A 14360-nucleotide genomic window follows, 5' to 3' on the forward strand; every position below is an offset into this window, starting at 1 on the left:
AAAACTGGTGGAACAAACATCATGGTTCTACAATTGGCAACATGCTCTAGCAGTCATTGGTATGCTGATGCTTGTAGTTATAAAAGCACCAGCATACCCAAACACTTTAGGCATGGCAGGGCTTGCTGGGATATGTAGTTTTCCAGCAAAAAAGAAAAGCCCATACACTTATTTCTACTTTTCAACTTTTTATTACCCCACACCCCCACCGTCTGGAGGCATGGGATGAACACTAGACCTGCTAGTATGGAACTGGTTTCTCCTAGGTGGGGGACCAGCATTTTGTTGTTTTCCAGATTCCCCTAGGGAATCGGGACCAGCTTATGCTGTTTGTACCACTGAATATGCCTGTACCAGCCTAAATTGTGAACACTACTGCTAGCAACACTGTAGGGGCAGGCATGCTGTTATTATTATTATTATTATTATTATTATTATTATTATATTGTTATTATTATAATTTTTTGTTTAAGAATAATACTTTTTTTTAACCAGCAAGACATAAAAAGTGCTAATTATTACTGTAATGAATGAAAGCATGATGCTCAATAAGTGTATCTTTATGCTTTATGAGATCATACACATTCACTCCTATACGATGGGTTACACGGATCGGAAATACACGTGTGCACTCATTTTATTGCCAACTTTGCAACACTCCCTCTATGTATTTATTTGCAAATTACAAAATTATTATTTCAGTTTTAGTTCCTTGTTTTACAACATCAAAGCAGCTGACAAGTGATATCACAGAGTGAGTATAAAGTTATCATCTTGTGTGCATATATAGATATATATATATATATATATATATATATATAGTGTATTTTGGTAGAATGAAGCTAGGTAGCGTTGGTGAGCCACTGTTACCGTCTGTGACAGGAGGATGATTTGCTATTTATTACCATGACACCTTTTGGATAAGTACTCCATTTGTGTCATATATGCTGCTAATTATGCTGTCAAGCCACCATATAAACAGGTTACATCCAGCACCTGATATAGCAGAGGGTTAAGGGCACACCTGCAGCAGTAGTAAAGGGGCAATAGGCCATCCACAAAACATACAATTAACAAGTAAAAACTGTCCTATTGGCATTCGCACCCGCAGGGGGGGGTTTAAATACCCAGAAACCCCCCTGACAGACTAAATTTGTTTCATAGAGACGGAGACAGCCTCGTCTCAGTCTCTGCATGCAGCCATCACTGGCCAGGGGTGCATGGCTGCATACAGAGGATATGGCCAAGGAGGGAACTGCTGCGCTAGCAGAGTAACAGAAGCAGCTCCGCTGGACTCTGGCTCCTCCTCCCTCCTCAGCCCTCGGTTTTGTAAGTATGCTCGCTTACGTGTGAGTGTATACTCTGTGTGTAATCATGTTTGTGTTTATTTCTGTATGTATGTGTAATGTATGTATGTATGCTGTGAGTATGTTTAGGTGTGCGTATGTATGCTGTGGGTAAGTATGCTTATGTGTGCATGCTGTGTGTATGTATGCATGCTGTGTGTATGTATGCATGCTTGTGTATATATATATGATGTATGGAAACCCCGCCTTAGAAATCCTGCATTTGCCCCTGATAGGGGTAACAAAATCAAGTTTTTCAGCCCTTAAAACAATATTTATTCATAACCAATAGAAGACATAATATAAACATGAACAATAAAAAATTTTAGTGAAAAACTGCAATAGTCATACAAAACAGCATCAAACATGGTTACTTTTCAGCAACAAAATAATAAATCAAGTACTTTGTTTTGGTTGTTGAATGTAGCTATACAAAGTTCCATTCAGTAAGAGAACAATCACTTAGAATCTAAAACATATTTTATTGTTCATGTCTATATTATGTCTGTCTTTCTGCTTCATCCACTAGGGGACACTGGAGGCTAAAGACAGTGGGGTATAGGCACTTTATATTTCAAGAAGTGTGACTAGCTCCTCCCCCTCTATACCCCCCTCCAAGTCTCAGTCTAAGTTTGTGCCCGAGTGGAGCTGGGTGTGTAGCTACACTTCTCCTCAGGGTTTTTTAATTGAAAGAGTGCTGCTGCGCTGAAATAAGAGGACAGACAGGCAGTAGCTGCACTGCCTGTCTGCAACGATGGAGCTGCCGGGGGGACCCACTCGCAAGTGCATACACTTTGCCTGGGGTCCCCGACTGCTGAGACCGCAGTCTCCATTACAGGGGGTTCCACATGCTGCTGCGTGCATAGCGGCCCCCGTCAGTCACTACCGCCGCCAGCAGCATGTGCAGCTCGGTGAGTAGACCCTGGCTCCCTGAGTAGCGGGGTAGCCAGGTTATTATATCACAAGGCAGTGTAAAATGGAGGCTGTCAAGTGCAAGCCAGCCTAGCCAGTGACAGAAGCGCACATGTACTGTGTAATTAGCAGCAAGGCTGATCTGAATAATGGAGCAGCAAGACAGGCTGCTGTATAAGTCTGTCACACTACACTCTGCAGCCAGCCTAGCCAGTGACAAACGCTGTGACAGAAGCACACATGTGCATAATTAGCACGCTCATCAATAAAATATCGGGGGCGGAACTTAGCTCCGGAGTCCTACAGGAGGCGGAGCTTAGCTCTTGGGGTGGAGCTTAGCTCCGGAGTCCTGCTGGAGGCTGAGTTTAGCTATGGGGGTGGAGCTTAGCTCCTGAGTCCTGCTTTCCCTTCCAGCGGCCCCAGCGCTTCTCTGGAAGTGCTGGTGGCCATTACAAGCCCTGTTTGCTGAATGTATCCACTAATGATTGCTGCACAGAACTGGTAGCCTAATCCTGGTCTGTAAGTACACAGCGGGGTTTAGGCAAGGTAGGAGAGCATTTAAGTATAGGTGAATACTTCCTTTTATGCCTAGCATTTTCTGGCACTGCTAGGAGCGCTATTAGGCAAGTGTGGCTCTCTTCTGCCTCTCTATATCCCAGTTTCTTATTTTGACCTTTTTCACTACACTTTACTGTTGTGTGTGGAGGCTCTGTATGTTTCACGTATCTACAATTATTTACCTACATATATGTGCAGGATAGATTACAGACTATCTTCTAACTCCCTATTCTATAATGCATTGCTCCATCGCAGCGCTGGGAGTTAGGTTACCACTGCAATTGTGGCTGTGTGGAGTTTGTGTTCTCCCTGTAATATAACTATGACAACACCACCCTGTATACACCCTGGGAATACCAGGTGTTGTAGGTTTATGCATCCTGAACAATAATCTTCAGAGATGGCTAGGGCCTTCTGGATCAGGGACTCTAGAAACATGACCTTGGCTTAAACCTATGGCTCTTTCCCGAACCACTAAACTGTGTCAGATACGATAGAGGCTTTATTTTCTGCAATACGCTAGGTATTGCAGTTACGGGAGGAGGACACTAGTCCTGCTCCACCGTATTTCTTTTTAAAGAAATATATTCCTCTATAGTAGGTCCATCGGTTTCGTGATTGTCAACTTTACCAGTTCCTGAGACCATGTCTTTTAAAGAGATAAGGTGGGAGTTGGAAGTATACTTTCAAGTCCATTTATGCTGCTGCAGGTGATCGCTTCTCGGCCTTTTTGGTTAAGATCAAGTGTAGCATCTATTCAGTTTAATATCTGATACGCCCCTATCTGGAGTCCATATATTAACTGTGGCCTGTCATTGTAATCTGCTACTTTCATTAGCGGATAAGTATATTATTTGCAGTGGATCTAGATAAATGTTTTTTCTCAACCTACTGGATCTTTCTCTGGACCCTTGCCTAGGTCCTTTAGTGCTTCGGGTTGTTCACGGGACATGATTCCGGAGGTCGGGGCAGAGTCACAACAACAGCTCTACTATGCCTAGTGCTTGCTGGCTGTTCCTCCCACCTGGGGGTGCCCAGAGAGGGAGCGCGTCTCCTGAACTTCAGAGTAGTTGGGATGGAATCTGGCTCGGACGTTTGGGTCCGGGTTCTCATCACTTGTGATACAAGCTTGACTTTTTAGTCTTCTCCTCTACCTTGGCTTTTTTACCACAGGTTTGCTCAACTAGAGTATAGTTGTTAAGACTATACACTAGTTCTTTCATGGGAGTAGTGGATCAGGGCCCCAGACCGGGGGGAAATAGAATTTTACTCTAGCCTCTTCGTGACTCCGAAGCTGGTCGGCTCGGTCAGCCCTACTCCAAACTTGACGTATCTCAATCTCTTCCTAAGTATAGAGTCCCTTCCCTCTGGGAGTGCGGGAATAGGCACTATATCTCTGGATATCAAAAATCCCTATCTAGTCGCCCCCTCCTAGCATTTCTGAGTTTAGTATTTCGGAACTCTTAGTTCCAGAGTCAGACCTTACCTTTCGCTTTATTATTCAGCCCCCAGGGTATTCACAAAGATAATGGCTGTGATGAGGACTCTCCGTCAGATATAGGGGATCACTATCATCCCTCATCTTGATGATCTTCTGCTGAAGGCCCATTCCAGGGTCCTATTATGGAGTGTCTTTCAGCAGTCTCATTCGTCAGGGCTGAATTCTGAATTTTTTTTCCCAGGTCTCATCTACATTCAGCAGATGCTACTATTTCTGGGTATGCTCAGGGACTCCTTGTTCCTTTCTCAAACAAAGCAACTTCTATTCAGGAAATGGTGACGACGGTTTTTCGATGTCGTCTGGTTTCGGTGCATGTTTCCATTTGCCTCCATAGGAAGATGGTAACGGCATTCGAGGTCTTTCTTTACGGACGATTTCACTCCAGGACGTTTCAGCTTCACTTCCTCTCTCAGTGGACATAATCCCAGCTTTTCCTTCACAAACATGTAGGGTTAAGTTCCAGAACTCGGATATCTCTTCTCTGGAGGTTGAACTTAATACACCTTCTGGAGGGAACAGATTTGGAGTGTGGGATTGGACTCTTCTTACCACAGAAGTGATTCTGAGAGAATGGGGGGGGCTATAATTAAGTATCCAAGAGGGCTTGGCATCACAATGGTGTACATGATCGGCGGCAACAGAAGTTGGGCGGCTATGTAGGCAGTAAATCGGATTCACACCTGGGCAATTTGTAGGCAGACTACCTCAGCTGGCAGGATGCATCAAGGGGCTACATCCACAGGTTTTTCAACAGCTGGTCCAACGGTGGGGTCTTTCTCAGGTCGACCTCATGACGTCTAGATGAAATCATCAACTGCTTCTCTACTGCTCTCGGATGAGAGACCCGTAGGTTGTGGCAGGGTATGCACTGTTAAAGTAGTTTCAGTTCAAATTTTGTCTACCTGTTTCCTCTGTTTCCTCTTCTCCCTCAGATTCTATATCGCATCATAAGGGAGACCGCCAGAGTTCTATTGATGGGTCTGGATTGGCCTCGCAGAGCTTGGTATTCTGAACTTCGACTCCTGATTAAGGGTCCTTTCGTCTATCCAGACTTAACGCGGCTTCATTTGATGTTGAAAGGGCCATTTTAGGAGGTAAAGGGATCCCATCCATGGTAATCCCTACTATGCTTGGAACCCAAAAAGAAGTTACTTCTAAACATTACCACCGTTTTTGGAGAATTTATGTTTCCGGTGTGAATGTACAGGGCTTCTCCCTTCAGATTTCAATCCATTTGGAGAAAGAAGAAAAAGAAGACTCTTTGTTGGAGGCACTCAGAATAAAGTAGAAAAATAATAATTTAATAAATTAAAATTTAACTTTTAATATTTCTATTTCTAAAATATAGGGTTGACATAAAACATATAGTATTGACATACAACATACATGCGTTATCTGTAATAATTGGCAGATATTTGCTATGAGAAAAAACTTGTGAGAGATTTGTACTCATAGAATTGAGATTTGAAAATTCTGGATGGTGGCGAATATTATTAAATAAAAATCAATCTGTTCATAAAGTAAATATGACCATGAATTGGTATGGATCAGAAAAATTATTTTGAACATTAATTGATGAACGTGATTAACAAGTACTTATTTCAAATTCCCTCCTACACGGAGGAACCCTCAATGCACCCCCTTACAATGTAATGTGTATAGATGAACACATCATATCCTAATGCCTGTTGGAAAAAGTTATGTAGTATAATGACATGCATATATGTCCCAAAACATGAACAACCACAGCAAGATAAGAATATTGAGATAAATAAGACCCACTTATGGGGATGAGGTAGTAACAATAAAGTTTTCACCAAGATAATATGCAGGTGAGTTCAGAATAGATATTCGAAATATCTGCACCCTCTTATAATGTGGTATATATGAGTCACCACATCATATCCTAATACCTGTAGGGTGAGTTATATAGTGGAGTAACATGTATTAACATTCCAGGTTATACATACACAAAATCAGGAAAATAAATTATATCAGTCCTGCTGATTAGGATAGAATAGTAGCAGCACAGTTGTCACCTATGGGACATAAGGGGTTAGATATAGCGATGACTTGGGGAAATAAATGAGTTTTGCATGTTATAAATCCCACATTAGTAGAGAAAAGGTGCCCAGATCCTGACTTCCCCACTTCTGCTTTCACGAGTCTTGTGTAAAACAGAGGACATGGGATGAGAGAGTGGGGTTGGCAGCTGGTGGGAAGGAAGGTGGGAAGGAAGGGATATAGGCACTTCTGCTGTCAGTGTGCTCAAACCCTGGCTATCCTGATATCATGGACATTGCAGGACAGGCGGGGCTGGTCGGCTGATGAGAGAGTGCGAAAAGTTGAAATAAAATAAATTGCAATATAGAGAGTATTGTATTGCAGTAGGTTCCACAATAGATAGATTTCAATCTAGCCAGATTTATGCTTTTTATGCAAGCTATTTTTTCAACATGGGTTCTCTGAAAGTTCAGATTTCAGCTCTGAGGGTTTTTCTTACAGAAGAAGCTCGGAGGTACAGCATTTTCTTCACGGTGTAATTCGGTTTCATTCACCCTTTGTTCCTCCTATTGCTCCATGGGATTTGGATCTTGTACTTTCCTTCTTACAGTCTCCTCTGTTCGAACCTCTGGAGTCAGTGGATTTAAAATACCTTAGTGGAAAGTAACACTTCTCGCCCCGGTCTCAGCCTGGAGGATGTTGGAATATTTGGAGCTCTATTCTGTCGTCCTCCTGATTTGGTTTTTCACGAGGATAGAGTGGAATTCCATATAACAATGGACTTTTTTCAAAAGGTTCTTCCACAAGATTCTACTTCATTCTAGACCCTTAACTGTTAGGGTTTTTCGTATTTCTGTGGACAGGACTGCACACAGACACTCTATTTGTTTTGTATGATGCTGTTCATCCTGGCTAGCCAGCCCCAAGACATTTACTTGGCTGCTGGAGTTGTCTGACTTTCAGACAGGCCGATATGGCATCACCTAGGGAACCTCCGCCTTTTTATTACAGAGCATTCCTCTCGCTCAGTTGGTTCCTTGTGGGGTTTCCATGACATTTCTTTGCGGAGTGGCTACTTGGTCTGGCCAGCATACCTTTCTTATTTTTTATAGATTTGACATGTTTGAGGCCTCTACAGTGCAGTATGGCCTGTCTGTTTGGCAGGGTTCTCAGCTCTTATGGGAGCTCTGGGACATCCCCACTGTCTTTAGCCTCCAGTGTCCCACTAGTGGAAGAAAGAGAAAACAGGATTTTGGTACTTACCGATAAATCCCTTTCTCCGATTCCATAGGGAACACTGGACACCCACCCTGCGCTGTTCCTTCCGCCCAGGGTTGGGATCATTTTATATTATGACTATTAGAGAACAATTTTATGTCTCCGGTTGTGTTACTGTTTTTCAACCTTTTCTTATGTTCTGTGTGATTGCTTTGCCTCCTCTTCCGTTTGCATTTTCTCAGCTCCCCTTGGGTACAGTTTTCTTAGACTGAGGCTTGGAGGGGAGTAGAGAGGGGGAGGAGCTAGTCACACTTCTTGAAATTTAAAGTGCCCAGGCTCACTTAGCACCATCTATACCCCACTGTCTTTAGCCTCCAGTGTCCCCTATGGAATCGTAGAAAGGGATTTATTGGTAGGTACTAAAATCCTGTTTTTATTGCATATGAATAAATATTCTTTTAAGGGCTGAAAAACTTGATTTTGTTACTCCAGTAGGACACGGCAGCGCAGTTTTCCTTATTTATTATCAAGCCTCTATATGTTACTCTGCTGATTGGATATGGATATGCACTTAATACTTGTTACTCTGCTGATTGCATTTTATAGTTCATGTGTTGTAATAACATTATATAACACTAAACTTTTTAGCACTTTATAAACAAAATATGTTTTATGCTCTTGGATGTGCTGTGATATATGACCAAGACCAAGCTCCCAAAACATGGTGCTTGGTGAGGCTTTCCGTAGTTAGCACTCATCATCCTGCTCCCAGTGCCTCCCTGGCACTACTTATATTACGTCATGATGTCACGTGCCAACCCAGAGTACAGAGGCTTCCTGCTATGGCATTTGTTTATACATGATTTAGTGTGTCAGGATAAAGGCAGCTGCGGTTGGGGAAAAATCAGGCTATTTAAAACTGGATGAGATTAGACACAGGCGGGCCAATCATTTTATGTTGAACAAACAATCCTTTCAAATTTTAAATGACATACTGTACTTGTGTGCTGTTTGTGATCTATTATGTAGTCAACTATGATATACAGTACAGCAACAAAGTATAGCATTAAGACTAGAACATACAATGACTATGTAATCATGAAATTGGTATTCATCAGGCACTAAGTGCCTGATTCAGATATGTATGCAATACCGATATTTACCGATTTAAAAAAAATCCAACCCCATTGGGTTGTTTCGATACATTTGCAATGAGCGCTATATACTTTCACGGCTGTCCTGGGCCGGAGAGACTGTTGCAGTGCTGGCGGGTGTCAGTTCCAGGCATTCAATTCCTATTTGTTCTCCTATTTGAGGGAAGGTGTGGTTAGACTATTATGTAAAAGTTTGCATTTCTATTAATGTGTTGCAGAGTTTATTGTCCAGCTGGATGTATGACTAAGAATCTCTCCGTATGGGGAACAGATATCTACCCAGAGGTAAAAAAAACCAATATGCACTAGCTGTATAATACTATAGTTTCTACACACATTGATGGCTCTGCTTTTATTATTGTTACACAACAGCAATTGATCCCATATTGAAAAATATTCTAAAATATAATTACATTAAACTGTTTGTTTCGGTGGGCTATATACAATACACACATTGCACAAGTATATAAATAAACTCATGTAAAAATGTTAAAAGGTTGTTAATGATGTTATTAGGGATTACTGTTTAAAGGGGTTGTCCAACTTTGGAATTGCCATCACCGTATGCATACCCCCACCATAATGTATACATGGTGAATTTTACCTAGGGGCTGCAGGGCTCCCCCATTAAATGCCGCCACCCGCAGAGACTGCCTAGCAGTAACTTTCCATTGGAAGTGCTCCCTGATAGTCACAGCCAGACAGGCAGTCCCTTAGGGCTAAAGAGGGCGCTTCCAATGGGAAGCCACTGCTCTGCTGTAATGTCACCCGAAACCAGCTTCTAGGAGCACCAGCTGATGCAGTCCCTAGAAGCAGTCCAGTTTGATCAATTACAGACCCACTGGCCAGACAGCTAAGGAGCCTCCGCTGTGTATAACCACCTTAATATATGGGGTGACATAGGCACCCATCTGACTGGAAACCCCCCTCCCCAGCACACACCATGACCACAATAGAAATAGTAATATAATAGAATGTTACTAGTGCTGCATGTTCTTCTCAGTATCACAAATGAAATAATTAGCACCACCTGTGGATCTTTTAAAATGTGTCAGCCAGTAATAAATATACCTGTGCACCAACTAGGAGATGTGGAAAACATGCACTGTTTGGAATGCACTGCTATAGACCATCAATAGGGTTAATAATTAATACTGTATAATAATACACTATCCAGTACATAAAGAGACCGATATGTACATATATGTCCAGGGCAGTGCTAAGTTCTTCTGCTGCTCCTCCAGACTCCCAGACTTGCTCCAATGCTCAGGAATGGTGCGCACATCTGAAAAATAAACATTCTGCTCAGACAGGATGGACCTACTGCCGTATCTAATGGCTTACTGTGATTGCTGTTCCTGTATATGCTGGAATTATGCAACACAATAAACTTTGTATGTAATACACCTTTTCCACCTAAATTCCGGGTCTGTTTGGAGTTGGAATAAAGGGCCTGATTCAGAGCCGTTCGCTATTTGCGGTCGTTCGTTCAAAAACAAGGGGTGGCTATTCAAATGATCCGTTCGCAAATTGCAGTCTGTTCACACCTCTAAGTCTGAACGAGCGAACAAAACATACGCTCGTTTATTTGTTAAAAATGCCCCCTGGCCGCTCGCACCATACGTCATGTCCGCTATTTATTAGATTAATCGAGTACATCGACCAGCGTATGAACTGCTCGCTATTCTTGTGGTTGGTTTTTGCTACCACAATCTTGCGAGCAGTTCTGGCTATAAAATAACCCAGTGACGTGGTCAATGACGCTGCTGTATTAATTATGCATACCCATAAAACGCCCGTTTTGACCTTTAAGCACGCCTGCGTTCTGATCTCCACTCCCCATTTTCAAGCACCTTCCCCTGTTACCACCCACATACGCCTCATTCTGTCACTCAAAATAGCAGGCATTCGCTATATTGCGAGCACATGAATTTCGGCCGCACTGACTGGTTCGCGCATGCGTATAACGATCCGTACGCATGCGCAGATGTGCGAACATCGCTCGGAATGAGCGTACTGCCGCTAGCGAGTGGCTCTGAATGAGGGCCCAAGTTCCTATACGGATTAGACCCGGAATTTTGCCGGTGCCGTCTCGGGATATTTCCGAGTCAGCGCCGCTCACACCGGAGTAGGGTCTGCATTGACCCGGCTTTTCCGGAGTGAAAGTGGTCGCTTGGAGATGACGTCATCCCCAAGCGCCACTGAAGCCGGACCAATCGGCCGGCTAGCAGCGCACTCCAGGTCATCGTGACCCGGAGTGAGCTGTTCTCACAGCAGGGTTTCACGGGCTATGCCCATGTCAAACCCTGCTAGTTACCTGGGTTGGATTGCCGGGTCACTCGACCCAGCGATCCAACCCTCTCCCCTTTTACACCGGAGCTGCCCGAGTTAACCCTTCAAAAACCCGGGTTTTAGCTCCGGTCTAAAAGGGGTATAACATATTAAAGCTGGATAAGTGCTAATTATGCCCTCTTCGTGGACTGGCCACACTCGCTCTAAAATCAAGCATTTGGAAACCCCCCCTCTAGAAATCCTGCGTTTGCCACTGGGTGAAGTAAAAAAAGCCATCAGTAGTGTTATATTACATTTTTTGGCAGAGATAAATGGGAATATTAGCTAAAAAAAAGATTCATTATTATCGAACAAATACCTTTTTGTGACATTTGTGACACTGCGTTATTTTTGCACTGCTGCACCTTTCTATTGAGATATATATTGTGTTTATCTTGACAAAGGTTCCAAGATAAACGCAATTCTGGAGGCAGAAAAATCTTGCTGCTTAAGATAGGAGGAGTTTATTAAATGTGGATCTAGATCAGGCGTATTACATTGAATGTAGTCTATTTGCTTTAATGCCATGTGCAAAAACAAGACTTCACTTTGAGGGAGGAGATGTACTATTAACCACTTAACTGACAAACTTTTTTTCCAAAAACCGCTCAGAAATAGTCTTTTTTTTATGACTGAATTAGGTCAAGACCATCTTTTTAAAACTTATCCAACATGATTTTCTAAAAAAAAATAGCAGTTTTTATGGTATACTGTAATGATGGCCATTGATAGCTGTACCATCGATGGCCGATGGGTTCAACCATCAATAGAAACCATCGATTGTTTGAGGTCACAGCCACCCATGTTTCCATCACACCGGTTTGCAAACCATCGATGGTCGGTGGCCATCCCTAGTATACTGTACAGTATACCATCCCTAAGCGGAGGCCCCGTATCAAGTCTTAATCGTACAGACCGCCATAATAGAAATAAAATTACCTATAACATCAAATAAATAAAACCGAAATATTTTAGGTGTGCCGTGACGTCATGACGTCACTGTGTCACTGTCCAATGACTGCCGGTGTGGGAGTGGCTTTGCAGCCATTGTCTCACCAGCTACTTCTCTTCCACAGCACCGAAGCCCCCTGTGGACGCCACTGGACCCATCCGCACCCCGATGCTGGCCCCCGCACCCTGCCATGGCCGCAATTGAACACCTGCAATGCAAGCCGGACCCCCACGTTCCGACGCCAGACCCTCGTCTATGCCCACGGACCCCCAGGTATTCTAAATACTGAAAAAAACCATATCTGAAAAGCTCCCGGTCCTGAGCATTTTGGCTATAGGAGATTAGACTTGTACACATACACATAGATATATTAGATATATAGATATAGATAGACATAAATAGATCTATATATATATTAAGGGTGAGCGGGTTCGGATTTCTGAAATCCGAACCCCCCCCGAGCCCCCCCCGATCCGAGGCCGATCCGAGTCAGGCTCGACTTTTCCCGCCTGACTCGGATCTGAAATCGAGGCAAAACGTCATCATCCCGCCTTCCGGGTCTCGCGGGTTTTGGATCCTACATAAGGTACCCGCGTCGGCGCCATTTTCTCACTCGGCTGTGGACAGTGAAGAGGGAGGGTGGGAGTTAGGGCTGGCTGGGCTTTGTAGTGTAGTGTAGTGCAGAGTAGTGTTGTGCTGTGCTGTGCTGTGCTGTGCTGTGCTGCTGTTGTCCATAGGGGCTGTGTCCACTACTTCAAAGTCCATAGGGGCTGGCTGTGTTGTGCTGTGCTGCTGTTGTCCATAGGGGCTGTGTCCACTACTTCAAAGTCCATAGGGGCTGGCTGGACTGTGTTGTGCAGTCAGTTGTCCATAGGGGCTGTGTCCACTCCAAAGTCCTGTGCAGTGTCCCAGTCCTAAAGGGGTGCTGTAGTGTTGTCCAGGGGGTGCTCTGTCCATCAGGGGTGCTCCCCCCAAATGCTAAAAAAAAAAAAATTCTGTGTTTGTGAATTGTGTGCACTGTGGCTGCACGTGCATCAACAAAGGAGCAGCGCCAAGCGTGCGCCTGTGTCCCATTAGTAAAGGGCTGGCTGGCTTGTCTGTTAAAGGGTGCTGTAATCCCCAAAGTACACTCCAAACAAAAAAAATATATATTTTCTGTGTTTGTGAATTGTGTGCGCAGTAGCCGCACGTGCATCAACAAAGTAGTGCCAAGCGTGCTCCTGTGTCTCATATGTAAAGGGCCGGCTGGCTTGACCATTAAAGGGTGCTGTAACCCCCAAAGTACACTCCAAACGAAATAAAAAAATATTTTCTGTGTTTGTGAATTGTGTGCGCAGTAGTCGCACGTGCATCAACAAAGTAGTGCCAAGCGTGCGCCTGTGTCATAAGTAAAGGGCCGGCTGGCTTGACCATTAAAGGGTGCTGTAACCCTCAAAGTACACTCCAAACCAAATAAAAAAATATTTTCTGTGTTTGTGAATTGTGTGCACAGTAGCCGCACGTGCATCAACAAAGTAGTGCCAAGCGTGCGCCTGTATCATAAGTAAAGGGCCGGCTGACTTGACCGTTAGAGGGTGCTGTAACCCCCAAAGTACACTCCAAAACAAATAAAAACATATTTTCTGTGTTTGTGAATTGTGTGCGCAGTAGCCGTACGTGCATCAACAAAGTAGTGCCAAGCGTGCGCCTGTGTCCCATAAATAAAGGGCCGGCTGGATTGACCGCTAAAGGGTGCTGTAACCCCCAAAGGGCACTCCAAACAAAATAAAAAAATATTTTTTTTTCTGTTTGTGAATTGTGTGCGCAGTAGCCGCACGTGCATCAACAAAGTAGTGCCAAGCGTGCGCCTGTATCCCATAAATAAAGGGCCGGCTGGATTGACCGCTGAAGGGTGCTGTAACCCCCAAAGAGCACTCCAAACAAAATTAAAAAAAAATGTCTGTGTTTGTGAATTGTGTGCACTGTGGCTGCATGTGCATTAACGAAGGAGCAGCGCCAAGCGTGCGCCTGTGTCCCATAAGTAAAAGGCCGGCTGGCTTTTCCGTTAAAGGGTGCTGTAGCCCCCAAAGTACACTATCCCATAAATAAAGGACCGGCTGGATTGACCGCTAAAGGGTGCTGTAACCCCCAAAGGGCACTCCAAACAAAATAAAAAAAAAATGTCTGTGTTTGTGAATTGTGTGCACTGTGGCTGCATGTGCATTAACGAATGAGCAGCGCCAAGCGTGCGCCTGTGTCCCATAAGTAAAAGGCCGGCTAGCTTATCCGTTAAAGGGTGCTGTAACCCCCAAAGTACACTCCAAAACAAATAAAAACATATTTTCTGTGTTTGTGAATTGTGTGCGCAGTAGCCGCACGTGCATCAACAAAGTAGTGCCAAGCGT

At 43.9% G+C, this 14360-nt stretch overlaps 1 protein-coding gene and 1 pseudogene across 1 annotated transcript in view; both read left to right on the top strand.

Annotated features, from left to right (window-relative positions):
• Positions 1 to 14360, top strand: part of LOC148506148 (uncharacterized) — an 83981-nt gene that overhangs the window by 8651 nt on the left and 60970 nt on the right. The window contains exons 2-3 of the mRNA XM_088447198.1: positions 703 to 754; positions 8912 to 8978. Coding sequence (XP_088303324.1) covers positions 703 to 754; positions 8912 to 8978 — 119 coding nt within the window. The remainder of the gene's footprint in view (positions 1 to 702; positions 755 to 8911; positions 8979 to 14360) is intronic.
• LOC148506149 (U2 spliceosomal RNA) lies at positions 3530 to 3696 on the top strand (annotated as a pseudogene).

Source organism: Taudactylus pleione, unplaced genomic scaffold, assembly GCF_031769625.1.
Source record: "Taudactylus pleione unplaced genomic scaffold, aTauple2 ptg000423l, whole genome shotgun sequence".
Taxonomy (NCBI): Eukaryota; Metazoa; Chordata; class Amphibia; order Anura; family Myobatrachidae; genus Taudactylus; species Taudactylus pleione.